Genomic DNA, 23,356 nt, shown 5'->3' with positions numbered 1-23,356 from the left:
GTGAGCCCCCCTCCTCCCCATTCCCGTTCTAAGGAATGCATGGCATGAGAGTGAATCCAGCTCATCATGACAGCTGCAAATGCAGATATCACGTCCTACTTTTCAAAAAGTTGTGCAGTTGAGACGTGCAAAGTGAGGTCACATGTTATTGACTTGCTCAAGGGTAGTTACAGACCAATCTAACAAGTTTATTTCACCAAACAACGCAGTAACACATTAACAGGCCTGCCCACTAGAAAAACAATCCCTCCACAGGCCCGGGCACAACATATTTCTAGTGATGTTGTCGTCATTGTCACCTAATCTAAAAAAAAGTCAACTCGACTCTAAACTAAACCAACTCAAGCTACTAATAACTTTAGCACTCGGGTGAGTTTTACTAAATATGACTCACAGCTGGAAAAAAATGCCCGCGTTCGTGCCAACAATGGGACTCTTTCTTACTTTGAACCCGGGAGATAAGTAATGAGGAAAACTCAAACTCTCGGACAAACACCCTTTGAGAATAAATGATTAAATAATAAGTCGTCAGTGTAACTTTTAGTGACATTTAGCGATACATAGTAACACTTCAGCGAGCCACTTTAACGACGCGCCACTCACCTCTGCATCCTAAGTGACTCCTCTTCGTGTTCTGCCTGAACTTGGGAGCTGCGCTGTTTATTATCGCACTCTGTCGACACTGGCACGACTTTATGAGGCATAATTTGGTGACAAATAACGGTTAACGACCAGGAAGTTTTCTCTGAGAAGGATGGGCCCGGTCACAGAGAAAGCCGGAAGGAGGGGGCTCCAGCCACTTAGACTTCCAGTTTCATTAACTCTTTCGCTCTCGGCGCGTTAATAGACGGAGTCAGGGTGGTTCTTCACTGTCACACATGCTGCCCCCTCCCCTTATCTGCTGTACAAAAAGCCGGGAAATACACTTTGGCAGTTAATGATCTATTATTGCTTGCGACATAAAGGAAACATGGGAAACATTTGTTTGCAAATGCACAAAAATATAAACCGGAAACATCTGGCCTTCGCACAAGTCCTTAATGACTTAAAAGACAAAAGACCTATTTAATACTGAAGTCAATTTGATTTCAGTTTAACAGATAGGCGTTGAGCCAACAACAACAGACCACCTTGTTGTAATTTACTAACACACAATCAGAGCTAAATGGATAAAAACATACGTACATAAGGTAGAAAACTAAGCTTTCAACCCAGCCCAGAGTAATAAAATTAATGGGTAATAAAATTAATGACGATATTTATAGTTTCAGGGTCCAGTACAAGGTTTAGGTTGATTTTTTTCTTAACAGACTTGCCCAGTTAGGCATGGCAGTGTGATAATAAGCGTCCATGCGCATAATGTCCCTGGAGTTGAATCATTTAAATGAAATTGCATTTTGCAGGTAGGTAGGTAGGTAGGTAGGTAGATAGATAGATAGATAGATAGATAGATAGATAGATAGATAGATAGATCTAGCCATCAATATCAGTCATTAGATCATTTATCTCCTCCTGTGGTCAGCTGGGATAAAAACCTGCCCACAGGAGGAGATAGATGTCACTAATGTCAAGACACTAAACCTTCTCACAATGTACAGAGTGCTCCACCCTAATTCAAATGCCCTGAGGTTATATGAGCAATGGAAAGAGAGAGGGCGTGGATTAGTAAGTGTGAGCCATAATCCCAGATGAAGCACGGAGAATTCACAAATACATCAGGAATATTTCCCCCTGAGATGAGCTGTTTCAGGAATACTTCGAGCAGCTGAAAACAGATGGTGATTAGGAACAGGAAGGGGAACTATAACAGAGGACCTGAATGGGATGTACCATCAACAGACAAAGGAAATGGTTGATATCAAAAATGCCTGGAAAAGGACAGCTTAAAGGACAACACAGAAGTCTGATCATGTCAAAACAAGAAAAGGCCCCATGCCCCAGATCCATAGACACAGAAGCCAACGGGACCCAATTTGCAGACTGTGCAAAGGTGCCCCAGAACCACACACACTGATAGGCACAGCCAAGTAGCTGGGATAGTGTACAGGAACATCTGTGCTGTATATGGACTAGAGGTCCCCAATTTCCAATATGAAACACCATTAAAGATGATAGAGAACAACAGGGTTAAGGTCCTGTGGACAGACAACAACTCCTAGCCAGCAACCAGACATAGCGGTGGTTGACAAGGAGCAAAAGACAACAGTTGTGATAGGGCCTGCAATCCCAAGGGACAGCAACATCAAGAACAGGGGGCACGAGAAAACAGAGAAGTATCAGGGGCTGAAGGAACGAGTGGAGCAGACGTGGAAGGTTAAGTCCAAAGTGGTCCCAGTGTCACAGTGTAAGAGCTGTAACCCCCAAATCAGAAGAGTGGCTTCAGCAGATTCCAGGATCTCGGTCTGGAGTCTCAAACTACCGGCATGTGTATGTGTGTGTGTGTACTATTAATAATAATCAACGCTCAAAGTCATTTTCAAAGACAAGGCCTACCTGTGTAACTCAAGGAAGTGGCAGGAGGAATTTCTCTCTTTGCCCTTTTTTATCTTCAGCATACACAGTAGTTTGTATGAGTCATTCCAATCTCAAACAGATTAAAAATTATCTATAAAAATGCAAATGATTTGTTGTTTTACAACCAGTGAGATTATTAAACGTCAGAGACACAGCCCTCTTTCAAGTCCCGATAATCAACGACTTTTACTTCTTTGTAAATTTACCACCTACTGGCAGTCACGCCTTTTTAGTCCTTTGGACTGGGAAATCCAACCCTGAAGATTTATCCTGCCCACACTGGTGACGTAGATGGTCTTTGACTATTTATTTAGTCATTCGTCTGTATAATTGTGTATGTGCAATATGTCACTGATATGTTCAAAGATAAAAGATGAAGAAAAAAAACAAAGGGTTTCACGTTGCTCTGCTTCATTGTTTCAGTGGTCCCCCTGTCTCAGCTTACTAGAATGAGGACTGAAGCATTTGTGACCTTGGTCAGTCACTGCATTGTTCCTTTGTCATTCTGGGCTCCTGGGAAACGTTCTTCCTCATAAGCTTTTGTCTGGTTCCTCTGCTTCATCAAACACACACTCACACAATGCAAGGACAGAAATATATGTGAACAAATTGGGACTTAACCTGGTGGTCTGAATTAATCCCTTATCACTGCCAGTGTGTAATCAAATATGATGGCAGACAAATATCTAATTTATATGGCCACGTAGGCTTGAGTGTAGCAAATGAACCACACTGGCTGTAAATTAGACACAGCTCTAGTATAAATACCAGTATTTTAATTTTTTCCTTCAAGTAAAACCATCCAAATCTACTGGCATGTAACTGTTGATCTTAGTTTAATGGTCCTTGTCCACTAAATATTTCAAAGCAGGTAACTGAGTTCCCTCATCATTATCTTTTAATGTCTCACATTACAAAATGGCTTTACCCAACCAACCCTCGGTGGATTACAGTAAAGGCTTTAAGTCAGGCAGTGCATCTAGCCTAAGGGGAGCCGTCTTTATTTGTGCTGTGTCATGCAACTATTGCACAAACGTTTGAGTCATCATGAGTAAGAGGAGGAAATAGCATCATGAGGAACTGTTACAGCTGAGACTTGAGTTAACGTGTCTGACAGGGAGTTCAGAGCTGGATGATAGAGGCCCAAAATGCCATCAATAGATCAGTAAAATGTCAAGGTTATGGCAGATTTTATTGCGGGCACTGTTTGAGTTACAGTAGACGCTGCCTCATGGAAAAGGGAGGGGGGGTTTCCTCAGTGACACTTTTACTGTAACAATGGAGACTCACTACAATATTATTAGCATACTTTTCTCTGATCTTTATGGATCCTTTCATTTCCTTTTATGCCCACCTTTATAGTGCAGGCAGCCATTTTATTCTTTGTGCTGAGCAGTGGAGCTTTGCAATTTATTGGGATTCTGTTTTTCGAGACCAACCCTCCTTCTCCCATCATCAGCATGTTTTTTTTCTCCCCAGATTGTCCTCTGGCGTTCATTGATATTCCGATGGATGCAACGAGTCACATATATATTTTAGACACCATCTTTATTTCATTTCAGTGAGCACTTTCCTTTTCACAAAAAAATACACGCTCACACATCACAGCTCAGCGATCTTTTTCTTTGTTGTTGTTGGCATTGCTCGGATATTTTATGTTTACTGCACAGTATAAAACATCAGAAGAGGTGCTACATTTGCTTTGACACAACAGTGTAAATGTGCGAGATGAAAAATGACTATCAAACATAGATTCTAAAATTTTTAAATTCAGTTCAAGTCTTTTTTAAGTTGTTTTTTTTTGTGCTAAGTCACATTGACAAGGCATCACAAATGGCAGAATTGAATGAGACAAGAGCCACGTACACGGTTACGAAATATGAAACTTTTTTGTTTTTTTACATTTTGTCATCAAGTGCTCTGTATAATACAAACAGTCATTTAGCTCACTAGTCAAAAAAAAGAAGAAAAAAAAACATTTCAGTTAGTTACCTCCTGGTGTACACACAAGAATAGAAAAATATATAGCTCGAGTCGTTCATAGTCATCTTAATTCTGGCGTTGGTGGAGGGGCGCTTACTGTCCTCGAAGATGCTAAAACTTCCCCAAAAAACAGGAAACTTGTTAAAAAAACAACAACAAAAAAAACAAAATTTTCCTTGTTACAAAGTGCAAGCTGCCCTGTAAAGGCTCATTTTAAGATTTAAAAAAAAAATCACCATCCCATGTTTGCGTGCACATGGATGACAAATGTCCATGTTGTACATTGTCATAAAGTGAATGACTGGTATTGGTAGAACTCTGATAACATCACACATTGGTGACCTCGATGCTGGTGTAACCACGGATGGGGCTTCCTTCTGCCCTGGGCGGAGTGTGATCTCGAACCTCTCTAGGCAGGGAGCCATAGCTGCTATGGCAACTCAAGTCCCGCCCATTGCGAGCTTTGGGACTAAATCCTGCTGGAGGCTAGAACAGAAACAATGTATCCATTACTACAAATGACAAACAATGTATAAAGATCAATGCAGCTTCTGGGTCTGAAAAGTGAAATTGGGGTGTAACTTGATATAGCATGATGCCTGTTTTGCACATTTTTGCCCGATTTAGAGTCAGTTAGCCTTAGGGCTTAGCTACTAGCTACTTCATGACTGACAACTTGCTGCAATAGGGGCAAAGCAGTGTCTGGGGTTTCTCATTCAGATCCACACCTTGTTGATGATGTCATGATGTCAGGGTTAAAAAAAAAATCCAAGACAGCAACAACCAAAATGCTCAGGTGGAGGGTTCGTACAGGTATCCACCTTTTATGTACAGTCTATACTTTCCCATTAGTTGTAGTCCCCCTGATGACATATCTTATACTTACAGTTAATTTAATAATCAATAATTGATTTGGTTAATCAATCAAACCTCTCTATCTTCCTCCTTATTTACATGTCTTGCAGGCTGCTCTAGCAATACATTCAATACCCAAGTAATGCTGCAGAGCTTCATTATTGTCACTGTGTAATTTGTCAACACTAAGCTCTTCTGCGCTACAATATGACTAAAATTGAGGGAAGAACTTTTTCCCCACCTTCACAGCCCTCCTTCTCAATGAGCCTTCTTCATCAGTGTGCCGGGCAGTAGAGGTGGGAGGTCTGCCCAGAGAGTTCTGCCGAAGGAGGATGGGTGGTGTCCCCAGACCTAAATGCTCGTATTCCTGTTTGGTATCCACGCTGCAGAAAGCATGGGGAAAAATCAGTGTGACGGGGGAAGCCAAAATAGTAATTAAAGACAGTAGAAAACACATCCATGTGAATTTTCCTGTCACCTGGCTTGGCCAATTAGTGTTTTCATCTCTTCCACAAGGTGTCGGCGAACCATGTGTTTGCTGCTGGAGATTCCTAGCACCGTTGCCATCGTGTCAGTGTTGAAAGTGGGGTCTAGCACCATGACAGCCCCATGAACGCCACTGTTTAGGAGACTCTCAGCAAACTCCTGCATAGGCAGAAAAAGGCGAGTACAGAATAGTAATCTTATTTGTTCATAACATCAGATCTAAAATTCTTGGTTGAGTCAAAGAGGATATTGATATTGATTCTTTTGTCTATATCAATAGAAGTTCCAGCTCCCTGAGGAGTTTAACCGGACGTCATCCAGACATGTTTATCTGTACACACCCGGAGTGTGATGGGACAAAGGCTGTAATCTGGCAGGTGTTGTAATCAACTGGTAGCAGTTCAACAGTAAATGGCAAAGACCTGCTATCACTTTGTGGAGGTATGGAGCACAGAACAAACAGTCTTTATGTGGTAGTGCGTTTATACAACACAAAACAGTATTGTTACAGCCCCAGCAGGCCTGCTATGTTTTATTGTCTGAGAGTCCTGCTGCTTGCTTCCTTGAATCAGGTGCCTCCCCCTTTCTGCTGTGGGGCCGGTTAGATATGCACTCAGCTGACTCAGCTTAGCAATTATAACTGAGAGTATAAAAGCTGAGGGGAGCCACAACTAAGCACCAGTGGTTCACCTGTGTACACAAGGTTGTCTTTGATTTATTGATTGATTAAACTCTTTTCTTTGCCCACCAAAGGCTTTGCTTTTCTCTCGTTTGTATTTTGTGTCCTTGACAGAAACAGCACTTTACTCATCTCTTTAAAGTTTTTAATATAATCTTGTTTTGCCTCATTCCAGAAAAGAAATGCAGTACAAATACCCAGTTAAGATACTGAAGTGGAATTTTCAGGTGTCATTACATAACTTGAATCTTTATTTTTCTCACCACTTTTTACTTTTATTCACTACATTTTTACACAAATGCCTCTACTTGCTGCATCGTACATTTTCGTAACAGCCTTATAGGTTCAAGACATTTGAAGGGTGTTACTATTCCACATCACTCCTCATCTTTCAGATTTAAACCAATTTGAGGCTAAATTGAGGAAACAATAACACATAAAAGGCCAGTTTATTGGTCTATCCATCACTGGTGCTTATCACACATGGCAAGTGGTACAAACATATGCATCATTTATCGCTTTATGCTCAGAGGTTACCTAAGCACTTTTATTTCACATTCAGATGGATGGATCGGGTGTGTGTGGGGTGGGGGGGTAACTTGGGGTTCAATATCTTCCCAAGGATGCTTTGAACCGGGGAGGATCAGTCAGCCCACCTTCCAATTGGTAGACAATTTATACAATTTATTTCATAGTGGTTATTTTCTCGTACACTACCACAACAGCTGATATTAGGGTTCTTTTGCCTGCCAAATCCCACTTTAACCCCTGACTATATTCATTTTCCTGTTTAGATGTGGAGGCCAACTCACCAATCTACAATGTGGGCAGCAGCATATGTTTTTTCTCTGTTTATGTTCAACATACCAGATGTAATCTAACAAGTGCGTTCCATAATATGACATGAGGTTGCGTTTCCTCTGCATAAAAATAGATGGTAGATATGTGCTCGAAAGAGCTACTTTTAAACCTTAATGAACTTTTATCAGAGTATTTTTAACACAAATATCTGGAAATTAACTATTACATACCCGGGACATTCTGAGATTCAGACCCAGAACGTCTCTGATTTGTTATGGCGTAACGGTAAACTCTTTAACTTTGCTAAAACTATACTTTTGTTCGCATACAACTTTGACCTGTTAACCTATTGGCTGACATGTGTTCAAGAATTTTAAGATGAACTTTCTCTCACCTTGAGGTCAATGTCTCTGATCCATTTCATGACCCGATGCGTGGTCCATACCAGAGGATCCACATTGTGGTGCTCGCACTGTATCCGGCGAGCCTGTAATGCCTGAAAACCATTTTAACAAGAACTTTTACAGATCTGATCTATTTTCACCTTTACTGTGAACATCCCAAAGTACAAAGGAGTGACAAAACTAAAAGACTGAAAATCTAGACCCTTCACCCCTACAGTAAGGAGATACAGTGGCTCGTGCCGTGGTGGGGCACGCAGTTTGCATTTACTTATCCTTTTAGGTGGAAGGATCACTGCCAATCGATAAAAGGTCAACTCAAAAGTAAAATCAATGTCAAGCCCCAACACCTTACTATAACCCCTCATTGTTATTTGTTTTCCTTTAATTTGTCACCCATCAGTGTACTCACTGCCGTTTCTCATTTACCTCCTTGTCAAAATGAAGCAACTGCAGCAGTTCGATGCCTAGCAGCAAGCTGACCTGATGGAACTTCTTGGTGATGTTTAAGTGACGTTCGAGGTCCCGACGTGTCAAAGAGTTCAGGACCCGCCCATCTATCAAGTGATTGTGAAATGCCTGGGAGTACTGAGGCAAACCCACATCGCTTAACCAGGCTTTTGCCACCCAGTGGTGGTCCATGTCCGCAGCCTTGGACAGCCTACAGACAGACAGCATGAAGAGTTCCTTCACCTAAGAAATCACATTTTTATCATCACACGTGGGATTTAGCCACAAAGAGTTTGAATTGTACTGACCAGCTTACACCCCCATTAGGCTGAAGTTCCTAACAAGCACTGAATGGATTGTTGCTAAATTCATATTGTATGGTATAATAATAATAATACGTTTGCCATCTCTTGATTTTTCTTCTGATTTCATCATCAGGTTAAAAACTTCCATACTAAAATAAGACTGTGAACATGCTTCACCACATACCTGATAAACAGTGTTACTTTTGCTAATGTGGACACATTATGTAGCTTTAAGAACTACTGAGCTGAACTCAATTATTTTTATTCAATTCAATTTATATAGCACCAAATCACAACAGCAGTTGCCTCAAGGCGCCTTATACTGTATGATAAAGACCCTACAATAAAAGAAAGAAAACCTTAACAATCAGATGACCCCCTATGAGCCAGAACTTTGCAACACTGGGAAGGAAAAACTCCCTTTTAATAGGGAAAAATCTCCAGCAGATGTGGGCTCAGGAAGGTGCAGCCGTCTGCCGTGACCGGAGAAAAGAAGAGAGCAGACTGAGATAGGATAAAAAACACACTGTAGAAGAGCGCCAGAGATTAATTATGACTAATAATGCATTGGAGCCCATCTACATCAGCAGGGAGTGTGTGAAGAGGGTGCTCAGCTTCAAGTTCCTGTGTGTGCACATGGATGCAGACCTCCAGTGAAGCTCTAACACCTTGGAGGTTATGAAAAAGGCCCAGCAGCATCTCACTTACTGAGGAGCCTCAGGAGGGCTACCCTAAAGAGGGAGCTGCTGCTAACTGTCTTCTACCGCTACTCCACTGAAAGTGCGCTGACATATTGCATCTCTGTGTGGTTCTCGAGCTGCACCATGGCACACAGGAAAGCACTACAAAGGGTCATTAACGTCACGAGAAAAATCACTGGCCGCCCTCTTTCCTCCCTGAAGGACCTCTGCAGCACATGCTGTCTCAAAAGGGCACACAAGATCTTGCAATGCAAATACCTGACACCGGGCCTTGTGCAATACACAGTGCACACACTGTATATTTCATTCTGCATATGTGTTACTATGTATATATTGTGATTGCTGCTTGCCTTTCATTTAGCACCAATGCAGGACAGTAGTCCAATTTTGTTGTACTATTGTAGAAAGTAAAACTGTGCAATGACAATAAAATCATCTTCTCAAACTGTAGCTATTATTTTAAAAAAAGAAGCTGAAAACAGTATTGTTCACAACTGCTGTTAACAAATCAGGTAGCTGTGCCATTATTATTGTTATTTTTTCTATTATTCTATTTTACTCTTTTACTTTTGATTGTACTTTTGCCACAGAAATAAACTTGGCTTTCATCAAAAATTGATGATCAAGATGCTGACAGTTGGATTAGATTATTGAATAATGATAACCACATGCAGCCCTAAATATCACATATGTAAAGGAACTCACTGCAGAAAGTTTTTGAAGGGATTTTTTCTTTGCTATAAAGCAGTTTCACAGAGAATTCTTCGAACTTTGCACATCAAGGCCAGAGTAAGGGGGGAAACTGACTCGAGAAAGACACGCTGCTGCTAAATTTTTCAAATGCAATTCTTCAGTGCTTTAGGGTTACTGAACTGAATATTTCAAAACCCAGACACCTTGATCTTAAACCTGCTTCTTGGCTAAACTGCCATACAGTGTAACTGTTGGTTAAAACAAATAAGCTTATACTTGCCACATATGTGTTTATGATTCATACAGGAACAATTTAGACAGACTTCAGTTTAGCTGACCTGCATGCCTTTCATGCCCTTAGGAAGCTTTCAAGAGCTGTAACAGCCGTGGGACTCTTGCATTTGTTTAAACTTCATGTGTGGTAAAAAGCCAGAAACGAGATCCTTCATGCATTAGGTAAATGCATGTACAATAAATCACCGACAGGTGGCCCCCATACGCCATTAAGTAACAGGCAGTTTACACTAAGGACCACTATGGCCCTTCCTTACCCTCTGCCGTTCTCAACATCTCTGTAATCTTCAATGGCCAGGCGGAGTTTCCGACGATGCATCAAATTGCTGACACCTAGACCCAGCTCCAGGTCTTCATCCGTTAACCCCAGTAAAACCTGCAAAAAAAAAAGCAAAGAAAAAACACTTCACATGAGGTTAAACCATTCAGGCGGAGAGTGCTATAAAGTCAAAAACAACATGGAAGCATGTAGAAACCTGCAGGTGTTGCCATACCTTGCCGCTTTTGACGTTTTCTGAGCAGGTGCGGATGTACATGGGCATCGCCATGACAACCTCCAGCCAGGCCTGCACGGTGCCTGCCCTCCACAGAGACATGGGCGTTGTCCTGGCCAGCTCCACCTGCTGCAGACGGTCGAGCTGGTCCTCTGACCCGTCTGACAGGCTGAGGCGATTGGGGCTGGAGAGGCTATCCGAGTCTGGGTGGGTGGGTAGACAAATGGGTGATGCGGTTGTGGTTGTGCGTGAAAGCAGAGGTGAGCATTGTGAGCAATGAAAAATAAAATAAAAACAACAATAACAACAAAACGTTAATGTGCTGCAACAACAACAATATATACATATAGTTTCATATCAAATCAGCCCATTTAAGGGGAAGAGGGAACAAACAAGCTTTTAACGACATCCTAAGCTTTTGGCTGCATCACAGCAAGCCCAGCGTTTGCCAGTAATGCTGTAAACAAAGTTGCAGCTTTTATAAACAAGCTCCTCACTTAAGAAGTCCATTAGACCAGCAGCTGTTTGAGCTGTTGAATTAACATGACTCATCTGTCTAAATTAGCCCGCAGCTAACAGCTCTGTGGAAATATTAAAACATGCAATTAGGAGATGCATGAGAAATGTCGATGCATTAAAAGCACGTCTCTCTCACAATGTTAAAATCGACTGTGAGTAAATCCTGACACTTTGAGCACTGCCTGAATAATTCCCCGCGGTGTTTCACTGTTACCACGCTAAACAGAGCCAAATATTTTCTGTCTTTTTTTCATTTTTTTATTTATTTTTTTGTTAAATTTAAGTTCTCAGTATTTCACAAGTGGTGGAGTCACAATCGAAAAGAAACATTGGCCGAGAACATGTTTTGTTTCATTGTAAAAATGTGAAAGCCAACTAACCCCCGACCAGCGGGTGGCAACCTGGTATCAGGTTTGGACTCAGATGTTGGTACAGCATCATGAAATGCTCATCAAGCACTTACTGCAGCACTTACTGTGTTTTTCTCCCTTTTTAAAATCTTGTGATACAAATGAAATACTTCAAAGTATCCTGTCTTATTCCATAGTTTCTGAAAACCTCAACATTACCCTCAGCACTCAGAATACAGCCATACTTACAGGCTTACCCAGTGAGTGAATGAATGAACTTCAACCAAAACTCCTGTGACCCTAATAAGCCTTGCACAGAAGCATCCACCTGACAGCTCCATGGTAACATGACTGTTCTCCTTGATGGTCACTCCAATCATCACATCCATGGTTGCTTTTTTATGTTTTTTTTTTTTTTTTAAGGAAAAGAAAGTTAAAGATTCTTATTACAAACTACACAAAAACGGGTTCTTTGTTCCCTCCACCTAAGTGTCACTTCTAGCAAAAAACCCTACTTTTTGGCAGCCTTTACTATGCCCATTGTGTGTTTACTCAAAGGAGATTCACGACTGGATGCTTCGAGGGTCTGAGTAAACTGATTTTTATTAAACCCGCCTTCGGTAATTCATCTCAAGCTGGATGCTTTTATGTGCTCTCCGAAGAGAGATGCATGAAGCGACCGTACACGTCTAAGTGCCCTTCTGAGAGCAATTCATATTAAGTTGAATAAATCTGCTCTTTTGGTCAAAGATGCATGCTGGACTGCGTACAAGGTCTGTTTTTCATTCCGAACAGAGTCCTAATAAAGAAAATATCAGTGAAAGCAGAGCTAGCTACGGTGTGGTATTTATGTAAAGAGCTTTGTGTCCTTTATGACAGGAGGTAAGTTTTATATGTTTTATAAAAACCACAGTGAATTGTTTGCTTTTCCTTTAACTACACTTTAGACGAGACACCGAGCCTTAAGTGTGCTCTTCGGTAGCTCGTTTAATAGACATTATTGCTATAATATAGCAGCATTTCTGATACCATGACTGGGGAAAAACAAATGGATTACAACTGAATGGATGACATCACCCATGGTGGCTCTTCGCTGCTTCGAGGGAGGATAAATAGAGTGGATAAACTACAAGGCCCCTTTAAGTAACAGTTTGGCATTTTGATTAATAAGATTATTTGCTATCTTGAGAGGCAGATGAGGAAATCAATGCTCATGTCTGAATGATAAATATGGAGGCACATACAGTATGTTTCCTGTCTTCCAGTTAATCAAGGAGTAGCTTCAGCTTGAATTCATTAAAAGAATATTAAAGAAGTCATTTAATATTTTGTAAATATGCTTATGCTTTACTGTCGTGCATCAGACGAGAAGGCTTATAAATAAGCTTGTATGGTGAATCCATAAAGTCACAGCCAGTTTTCTTATAGTCCATGCAAAGCTATGATGAGCACCCCTGCTTGTAGATTTATGTTAAGCATTTTAGCAGTGCATTTCCCCCAAACTATACTTCAGCACAAAATTAAAAGCAGCCAGTGTTTCTGAGCCAGTGACGCCGAGTACGGAGCTTTACTGTTGGAGTATACAGGAAATAAAAGAAAAAAGCCCTCAAATGCATTTTAGTGTATCTGTTAGCACTCAACTGTTTCCAAATCCCTGTCATTAGAGCTAAATTCAACTTGAAGAAGTGCTCGACTCCAAAGGTGTTTTTTTTTTTTTTGTGATGTTAGGAGTTAAAAGACATCTGCAAACACAGTTTGCAACCCAGCACGACTCATTTTTAAAGCCACAGGAACTGGTGCACCTCGGTCCCATTGAGTCTGACTGATCGCTTCTTGGGTCGCCTCACTGTGTCGACAGTCTGATGGAGGTCAGACAAGAGGGGTCAGTGTTAGAGGTCAGGAGTCATATCAGAGCAAAACATTATCGATGCCATGTGCTGACACATATGAGATCAGATTCAACAATATGACATGGCCACATCTCCTCTGCACCAATGTTTTGTTTTTCTCTAATTATTGATTCTAATATAATACAAGAGGAACATTTCATTTTGGCTTAGTAAGGAGTTGAAATTGGAAAAGAGAGGAAAGGAGGCCATTGGGAAGCTTTTGGGATGCAGTCCTCTCACAGATGGGAGTTGCAGGGCTGAGGGAAACTAAGGCACATGTTAAAAATGGTAAGTCCCCTCCAGCATAACAGGACAAATCTGGATTAGAGCCATATCACAACAAATGAACACGCACACACACGAACATTAATGAAGGGAAAGAGAGGAGAGCCACGTGGAAATTAAGCATTACTTATTTTATTTTAAAATAATCTTATTTTTTTCTCATTTAGTTCTTTAGAGCGTAACTTTGTTGCCATGCCTTTAAAAGTTTGCTACGATCCACTTCTAAACATCTCAGGGCTTCAGAATAGAAGTCCTCCACCGAGGCCTACATCTTTGACTTTAAATAAAACTCTTTAATAATAATAATAATATTCATTTCATTTCTGCAATGTTATCTCATTTACAAAAAGTAAAATATACGTGGGAAATTAAAAAACAAAAACAAAACAAAAACAAAACAAAAACAGAGCACGGATCAAAAGATAAAATTACATAATGTTTTTTTCTCTTGATATGTTGTTTCCCCATCAGCAGAGGATCATAAAAATTAGCTGAATGAAACAAAAAAGATAAAATAGCATAGATTTTATACATTTAACTGACTGTTCAGTGATTTTTTTTCCAACATGAGACGTTGTTCCTGTACATACAATTTGATTCATAGTGACTCATCTCTGAATTATCTTACTGATTTACCTGCAAATTCAATAACCGTGAACTCAAATGTAAAGGACGATCTCCTTACTGGATACGTGGACACGCCACGGTAACCTGGCACTCTAGTGTCTCAGGCGAGGCCAACAAATACCCAGTGTTAGTTTGATATCAGGGAGAGAAAAGATTTCCTGGGGCGTGGCAGTGCAGACTCCGACTCAATCCAATGAAAGATCGGAAGTAACGTGATGTCTGTGGAAATTATTTTGCTCGGATTAATGCCATTAACCTTTAGTCCAAAGTTAATTGCTTTATTTTTTTCCTTTTCCCAGCTATGGCTTGAACTCTACATTGGAATTTTTGCTGAGGTCATGGGGTCATGGGAGAAGGTACGCCTGCACTTGATTGGGATGCTTAAATCCTGATTTTTAACCTTCAGTTGTAGTTCATGTAATTTCTGCACCTCTTAATTGAGGTTCTGCTCATAAGTCGCCCTTAATTCCAGAGGTCTAGAAATATTTTGACTGTCAGTTGAACACCTGCAACGCAAGAATAATTGGTGTTTATGCTATGTATTTTGTGATGATAGCTTTCTTATTTTAACTTTTCCCAGAATAATGCTGCTCCCAGTATTCATACACCAATGAATACAAGCAGCTTAGATCCTAAAAAACAAAGAGAGATAAAAAGGCACAAAGCCTTGCAAATAGTGTGGAATAATATTTAAAAATTCAAAGTGTAATGTTCAGTTTTCTTTCTTTGCTGACCTTTGATATTTCAAATGTAATTTCGCATAAAAAGCCTTGCAGGTGCAGATTAAAACGAAACTGTGCGCAGTTCAGGATGTTAAGATCTTAAGCATTCAGCTGAGGTTCAAGTTTACAAATCTTATCAATTAATTTGAAATGGGGGCAAAATCATGAATGAACGTGAAATCAGTAACTAACCTCTCTTTTTAAATTAAAAAGAAAAGCAAACAGTTTATCACCTCTTCGGAAACATAACCAGGGAGAGATTTTTCTTTGTAGTGGGGTAACCAGGCATGCATGATTTAGGGACCGGGGCTACGTGCATGCATGTCACACATGTACCTTCTATCTGAGGAGATAGAAAACACATTTCTCACATTTCCTGTTTGGCTTCAAAATGCAGGGGAACAAACTGTTCTGCGTAGAAAGTTAATTCCTCTCATAGCAGCTTCTTTGAAGTCTCTCTAAGTAAACATCAAGGATTGCCTCTGCACAGACTTTTTTTTTTTTTTCCGGCGGTTGAGGGATGTGCACCCGACAACCGACCCAGCGGTGAATTTCAGGAGTCTGCATGCCGCCTACAGGAAACTGTTCTCATCATGGCAGTGTGGAAGAAGGGGATGGACCAGGCAGGACAATAAACAGGGGGGAGATAAAGTTAAGAGGCAGTGGGAGGGAGGGAGGAGGGATGGCGGGGAGTACGTGTCAAAAATAACAAAAAGGCATTCAGGACAAGGAGACATTTACACGCACAGAGTGCACATCAACTGTTATTTACAAGTACAGCAGTCCTTCAAGTTTCCAGTTGAGTGAAAACAATAAAAAAAAAAAAAAAAGTAAAAATGTAGAGAACAATTCAAAGATCAGATAACACAGCTGTTTTGGAGGGCAGATACAACATGACATGTCCACACTGCTGCTGTATTACACTCTCCACGCTATTTACAGGGCTGTACATATACATACATACAGGTGCAATTTGCTCTTTAGGTTTACACTTCAGCGAAGCAAGACGCGCCTCCGGCTCCTGACATGGCCGTTGACCATGGGTGGCACAAGCACGCGCACACTCTCGCTCCCATACAAACCGAAGCATGCGTGCATGTGAGACTACATCAAAGGTACACACATTATTTTATCTGTACACGCTTTCATCACACACACACACACACACACAGACGCGCACGCAAACACGCACATTCTCTCACGCATGCGCTCGGGCAATACAACGTTGTCCTCTGATAACTGCCAAAAAAAGGCTCTCCAGGTGGTTCACTCGGACGTGTGTGCTTTACCAGTCTGCATCCTCCTCTATGTAATAATCAGGTGTTGAAGTACCATCAAACAAACCGGGGTCGAGGGACTTGCGTTGCTTTCCTCGGGCGAAGACGCGCGACAGAGACCCCAGCCCCATCTTTTCTTTCTTCTTCTTACGCTTCGCCTCCTCCAGATCTTCTAGGGACTGAAAGAAGAAAGAGACGGAGAGAGAGAGAGGGAGAGAGGAGGAGGAGATGAAGAGATGGGAGAGAGATGAGAGACCAGAGAAGTCGGTGAAGTAAGGGCGCAGAGTGAGCGATAAAGACCACAAGATAAAGATCACAACACAGAGGGGAAGTGACACTTGACATGGTGCCAAGGCATGCACTTATTCAAACAACCACAGCTGGCTTTCACATAAATTCAAGTCACTGCTGCGAGTGAGTGCACAACAGACTGCGTGGTGGTGGTGGGGGGGGACGACATGGATTCAGCCAGAACGATGGTGGAAGGAAACGACAGCAGCCGGGCAGCAAAGGGCAAGTCAACAGTTACTACTGTGTGGCGACTACTTGGGAGGGTGCGGTGGTGGGCAGCTCTTACATTGCAGAGGGAGTGAGTCCGATGGCGCGGCGAGTTGATGTCGCTGGGTGTGGACGACCGGTCTCCCTCCAGCGCAGAGGCGTCGGAGATGATGGAGGGCTGGCGCGAGTGGCACGGGCTCACCCGCACGGCAGCCACTAAACGGGGCGAGAGGGAAAAGAGAAGAGGCTTGTTTCTTTCTTGGGTGTTTGGGTGTACCAGAAGTAGAGAACAGGGACCAAAAAAAAAATCTGTTTTCTTCGAAATGACGCCACGATGCCTTTAACTAAAGAAAAAAGAAAAAAAAAAAGTCTGTAACCAAAAAGCCTGAAATTATTTGCAATCAGCTGCAGTTGCTAAGCAACAGTGAAAACAGCTTCACAGAGGTTTGAGAGAGTGTGTGTGCGTGCAGCGGTGAGACTGATACATACAGTGCAACCAATTGCCTAGCAATTTAGGGTTCGTGACTGTTCACAGATTTTTCCTGTTTTTTTTTTTTATTTGGGGGGAGGGGAATGTTTGCTTCTGCCCCCAATTAGTCAGCAACCTATGTGAACCCTATAACTGCCCTTTAAAAGCAACCTCTGAAAGGACTGAAATGGACTCCAACTCTGGTGGCTATGAGGCTAATTTGTCCAGAGCTTTCTATTTTAGGGTAGCAGGAGGTGACACTGCTACACTTCCCTTCTTTTCATTGCTTTTTTCTTGCTTTTAAATTTAGCAGAGCCTCTCGAGCTGATGGCTCACGTTTCTTCTACAACTCGCATAATGATAGAACTTCTGTATCACAACCCCCCCCCACACAAAAAAAAAACTTGCCTATTTTTTGTTACATGCTATTTGGCCTACATATTTCGCTTAGGTAACGCATATCACTGCAATCCTTCGTGCAGACATCTGCACTGAAACACACGAGGATGAGCACTGAGTGCCAGCTGAATTTACCAGACCATCTCGTTTTGCAGAAGGGTTTTCGGCACTGTGCTGGCCGCTTTGCTAAAAACACACCACTGTTTTCTAGCGGTGACACAATTCAAAGTGAGTGAGCCAAACAAGAAAAGACATTTGCTTTGAATTTTTTAAAATGTGGTTCTGCAATGCGTCTCAGCCATGAACGTCTCCGCGCAGAGCGGGAGCTGTGACAGGAGACGCCGTTTCTTCTCTATCTCGTGAGGTGTGTGTAACTCAAATCAAAAGGATACTGCGGAAAATGTTGTGAGGGAGCTGAAAAGTAGAAAAAGAGGCCGAGAAAAATTAGGTACGAACAAGAAATGAAAAAATGTAAATGAAATTGAAAAAACGGGGCCAAGTTACCGTTTGAATTCCATAAAACTAAAGCAAACCTCAAACAAAAAGGTTCTTAACACACAGCTGATCCTCAGCTGCCATAGCTGTCAAGTGCAGAGAAAACATTTGTGTGCAGCAAAGACACATAGAAGCTGTAAAGCCCCCCCAAAAACAAGAAATCTGCACTTGAAATCATACAGAAAGCGCATGACACGTCACGACTGGAACGTCGTCGTCGGGCAACGATGTGGTCATACTAAGCAGATGGTAGGAGTGAATGTGTGTGAAGCAGGTTCACATGAGCATGCAAAGGGTAAATGATGGTCAAACCGCCTCATGTCAGTCAGTCATGTGCAGGATGAAGGTGCTCCTTGCTGGCTTACCTTGCCTGTCAGCGGGATGCCCCGTGTGGACATAGAGGGTCTGCTGACTCTGTCGGATGGCAGCAGTCAGAGGGAGATCGGCCTGCATCACCCACTCCTGGTTGTTTCCATTGACAACCGCCTCCGTGGGCATGGCCAGCGAGTGGCGCTTGGGCACATCCTTGGTCAGGGTGGCTAGCGACTGTTTCGCCTTGAGGAGGCAGACGGAAAGAAGTCATCAGTCAGAGAGCACAGTGAGCCACAATCAAAATTCTCCACTTCAGCAAACTCACTTTTTCAGTGGGCTGGTAAATCTCCATTTTTATTCCGTGTGTGTGTGTGTGTACATATTACATGTTGTGCTCAGATTTCTACTACATGTCTCTAAGCGCATGCAGATGTGCGAGTTCTCCCCTGGGCTCGTTATGTGGCGCTTGTCTCATTAAAAATGCAGTTATATTCTTGTTCTCCTTTTGTTTGTGAAATCTTTCGCTACCACTCCTGAGAGCTCTGACAGAATATCTGGAGGAGGTGCTGGTTGTTTGTATCCACGGCGGTGTAAGCTGTGGGTGTTGTCGGGGTGCAAAAAAACAGAAAATAAAAAATGGAGACATTGAAAACAATTAAGCTTTTCTATAACTTTAATGGACATATTTGCTCTGCCGCTGCTTTTCTGCAGGAGTAACAATGAGCTGTACTGGAGCCTTGGACATTGTGTTTGTGCATGTTTATTTTGTGTCAATGAAACCTTTTTCTCTGTGTTCATGTTTTCTGATTATGCTTGACATGTTTTTTTTATTGCTTATTGTGCGAATCGTATCATCATGCCAAGCGGCGGCGGGCTGCAAATCACCGGCACAATCAACTCCACTGCAATCATCTCCATCTACCAGCAGTCAAACGGTTATCAATCACAGTCTCTGTCATGCAAAACAGTATACAATCCCAAACCTTCAATGTAATCATTAGTTGTCAGACTACTGATGTTTTTGTTGCCTCCCCCAAGCATTTCAACGTTCAATTAGACCTGAAACACATTCCGATCGATTACAGTGGAAATCTGTGGGACCACTGATGTTAGGATTACTGGGATCAGTCAGGGTGGGCTGAGGGTTAGTTTAAAAAAACAAAAAAACAACTAAAAACACTAAATGGAAAAACGTGCATCTGAGGAACAGGAAGAGGCTTTCCAAAGCAACAAACAGGTCACAAATAGGAGAAAACTCCACAGGGGGCAGGAGTGGAAAGATTTAAATCTTGGGGCCTGTCTTACCGCCATGACCCTAGGAGAGTAGTCCCTGTCCACAAGGCGCTCAAACACCCGGAACTCCATTCTCTGATTGACACAGTTACTCATCTGGTGGGGGGGTTGGAGACATGAATGACGGCTATGCTGTACATTCAAAAGGCTTTCCGTGTTTCGATTAGATGCAGTTTAGGCAAAACAGTGCAGAGTGACCAAACAGATGTACTGTATATACCTGAACCAGGACTCAAACTATTTGTGCAATATCTTTGTTTCTTTGACTAGTCAGTCTTTTCTCTTTGTACACTTTATCACTTGTTATCTTAGAAGGAAAAAAGGAACTCTAACATTAGAAATGTTCCTAAATATCTGATTCTAGAAAATGGAGCCTATAAAAAGCCAGTAATGCAGTGCTGACTCACTACCTGCCTGTCAAGTTCCCTCATTTGCCTTTCTCTCTCACCATGGCAAGTTCAGCCTCCAGCTCCTTGATGCGGTTCTCCTTGAGATCAAGCTGAGACCGCAGCATCCCCGTGTGCTCCGTGGCTTCCTTGGTCTGCCGCCGCAGGTCCCACTTTTCTCTCTCCAGGAGGTCTTTCTCTTTGGCCAGCGCCTTTACTGCATCCTCGCTCTCCTAGTAGACACACAGATCCTGATGGATTGGTTCACACATCAAGCACGACTAAACAGAATGATTCAAACAGAAAGGCGGTGGCTCTTTCTGTGCTGCCTTGTAAGGGCTTTCAATATTTCATTTGATTTTTTTTTTTTACCTTGAGATGACAGGAATAAAAAAAGTGCTTCTACATGTTGGGCTTACTATGACATATTCTTGTGGCACCACATACGCACCAAATACCACAAAAACATTTTTTTTAAACTGTAAACATCCTTTTTTGTAACCAACCGTCTTTTTAATTAAGCAGATTAGAGCATGCACTACAAAAAAAACCAAACAAACAAGAAAAAGAGGGTCTGTATGGATGTGTGTGCCTCTATACTGTTAGAAAACGGGTGCCGTACTTTTCTGTGCTGCTCATAGTTGCGTATGAAGTCACGGAGCTGCTCCTCTCGGCTCTCCAATGTGGCATAAAGCTGCTGCATCTGATTCACCAGGTCTGCCTTCTCTGCTTTCAGACGCTTACGGTCCGACTTCATGGCTGGAAGACAGAGTTTGTGGAGGGTCAAATAACTTGAAGATTTACATACTTCTATTTAGTCATAATCTACAGTGTAGATGACTGCACTTCAGTGACAAACAATAGAGTTCAGAGGATTATTACCGTTTTATCTACAGTAAGTTATAAGTGGCTTTATGTCCATGTTCGTGGACCTCCTCCATCCTACCAACGTGCATGTAATGAAAACTGGAGGTGATCAAGAGCAGACAACATGATAAAGTAGGAGCTGGGGTAAATGTGGGTTGCAAAGAGGCTTCCAGATGTGTAGCAAATATAGACAGGCTAAAGCTACTTAGCATCCGATAATGAGCCTATTATCTGAACTTTCAGCTGATATGGGTGGTGCTGGGATTGCAGACAAGCTTGACTTGAAAGACTTTAAGGTCTAATGCTGTTCTTAATGTTTTGACACAGCCATGAAGAATGTTGCACATTAAGAGGTGATCTTCATTAAGGAGTCTTCTTTAATCTAACCAACAAATCTTTTCCTGATTTCTTAGTTTGTTCCTGAAGAAAATAACAATAAAAACACCTGCTGTTGCCGCTGACTATACGTTGATGAACCCTTATGTCAGTCTGCACTCTGTTGCTGGCTTTGTTAGAGACTGAGTCCCTTTTTTTTCCCTCTCCCCCCGTCTCTCTCTGCCACACACTCTTTCTAATCCTCTGGCAGCTCACCCACGCATCATGATAAAGAATATGGTTCACAGTGGTTATTCAGAGAAGCTCTAATTTTCTCAAAGACAAACATTTTTTGCTCTTCTGCATCTGCCTGTTCTCCTGCTTCCTCTTGATCTTTTTTACCTCCTCGTGCAAGATTGTTTTTCAGACGTGTTTAAAGTCGAGGTTCCCTCCAGCTATCATTTGAAACTGACAATACATCATTTATTTATATATTATTTATTCATATTGCATCTTTCTACATCAAACTGTTTTTCCTAAAAGCACAGTACATCTGCCTTTTTCTGCCCTCTTTTTTTCTCCCCTTCAGAACCAGCTGTGTGTCAGTAATGAACTTATATCACAGCTTGGTTAACTGCGTGACAGTCACAAGTTGTGTCTGGCGAACATGCTTGGGCAAGCGGAAATGAAGGACAGATTCAACCTCTGTTTTTTTTTTCCAACCGCCCTCATCATCCTTTCATATCTCTCCCTTTCACTTGTTCTTACCAGAGGAATCCCCAAGCCAAAGGGATACACAGACCACATTAGCTGGCGAATGAAGACAAAAAACATCCCTCACTGACCAAGAGAAACAGGAAACCTTCCAGCACCTGCCTCAGGAAGTGAAATCAAAGCCGTCTTTGAGATGAGCCAAAAACACTTCTGCTGCCTCACATCCTGCACCTGTGATCGTTTGGCAACAGCGACCCTCCTGGTGCTGGATGCAAGAAAGCACTCACTGTGACTCTTTGAACGGGTCCATTCACACTTGCAAATCATATTAGCACTGTTAGTTACTGCTTCTGACCTACCTATGAACATTTTTAACATACAATTGTGCTCCGGGGGCTCAGACTGTTACGTTACACGCACGAATGTAGGAGAGATGGGGAAGCACTCCTGCTGACAGACATATTAATGACTAACATACTCTGTTGCTCAGTTCAAGCCTCCAAGAATTATTACCAGCTGAAACAACCAGAGAACCACCTGGGAACCATACAGAATTGAAGCTAATGTGCGTGGAGGTGGAGGAGGAGGATGACATGGGAAGGAAGCCGTTTAAGAGACTTTTCATAAAGAAATGATACACATCTGTGCAAGCATCTGTCTTATTCGCTGACTGCTGCGAATGTACTTGAATAGCAGATAATTTGAATCCAATATCACACCAATATGAGTTAAAAGTTCAACTTCTACATTAATTTCCCAATACCTCAGTATGCCTACTGTCCATCTACTTGATTTGCAAGGACATGCTAAACCTGCTAACGCATGTTATTCCAGCCCTTTTTGCAAGTGCCCCCCATAAATGTTCAGCTGGGTTGTGGTTAGGTATCTGTGGACAGAAAGCCAACACTCTCTGGCTTTCTCTGGTGATCAAATAGTCCTTTCAAGGCTTTGAAATGTGTGGCCATTATCCTGCAGTAGTATGAACCCCTGCACACAAAAAGTGCAAGTCAGAGAGCATGTCTCTGAACCTGTCAAAGTGCAGCAGATTCAGTACAGGTGTCTCCAGAGTAACAAAACATTCCCAGACTTAAATATACCCAGCAGTACCTTACATTGTTAGTCTGATGCATTGCTTTATCTTCCCTCTTGTGTTTTGCTGCTTTCCTGGGGAAATGGTTTAGATGCTGCTACAGGCCCACTATGAACACTGCTACACAGCCTTCTTTTAGCAATTCAAGCCTAAATCTTCAGTCTAGCTATGCTCTTAACACCGACAAAGCAAC

At 42.0% G+C, this 23,356-nt stretch overlaps 1 protein-coding gene across 3 annotated transcripts in view; it reads right to left on the bottom strand.

The window, feature by feature from the left end:
• Positions 1–4,043: 4,043 nt before the first annotated feature.
• kazna (kazrin, periplakin interacting protein a) overlaps positions 4,044–23,356 on the bottom strand; it is a 192,900-nt gene continuing 173,587 nt past the window's right edge. For all 3 annotated transcript variants that reach the window (XM_087833675.1, XM_087833676.1, XM_087833677.1), the window contains 13 exons: positions 20,800–20,936; positions 20,240–20,410; positions 19,804–19,887; positions 18,552–18,741; positions 16,903–17,039; positions 16,381–16,504; positions 10,657–10,859; positions 10,420–10,538; positions 8,149–8,380; positions 7,713–7,814; positions 5,831–5,997; positions 5,594–5,735; positions 4,044–4,983 (listed from right to left, as the gene is read on the bottom strand). In XM_087833675.1, coding sequence (XP_087689801.1) covers positions 4,825–4,983; positions 5,594–5,735; positions 5,831–5,997; positions 7,713–7,814; positions 8,149–8,380; positions 10,420–10,538; positions 10,657–10,859; positions 16,381–16,504; positions 16,903–17,039; positions 18,552–18,741; positions 19,804–19,887; positions 20,240–20,410; positions 20,800–20,936 — 1,967 coding nt within the window. In that variant the 3' untranslated portion in view covers positions 4,044–4,824. The remainder of the gene's footprint in view (positions 4,984–5,593; positions 5,736–5,830; positions 5,998–7,712; positions 7,815–8,148; positions 8,381–10,419; positions 10,539–10,656; positions 10,860–16,380; positions 16,505–16,902; positions 17,040–18,551; positions 18,742–19,803; positions 19,888–20,239; positions 20,411–20,799; positions 20,937–23,356) is intronic.

This window comes from Neolamprologus brichardi, chromosome 20, assembly GCF_056152115.1.
Source record: "Neolamprologus brichardi isolate AB-2024 chromosome 20, ASM5615211v1, whole genome shotgun sequence".
NCBI lineage: Eukaryota > Metazoa > Chordata > Actinopteri > Cichliformes > Cichlidae > Neolamprologus > Neolamprologus brichardi.
Note: the sequence above shows the minus strand (reverse complement) of the source record. Positions and strands in the feature narration are given on the sequence as shown.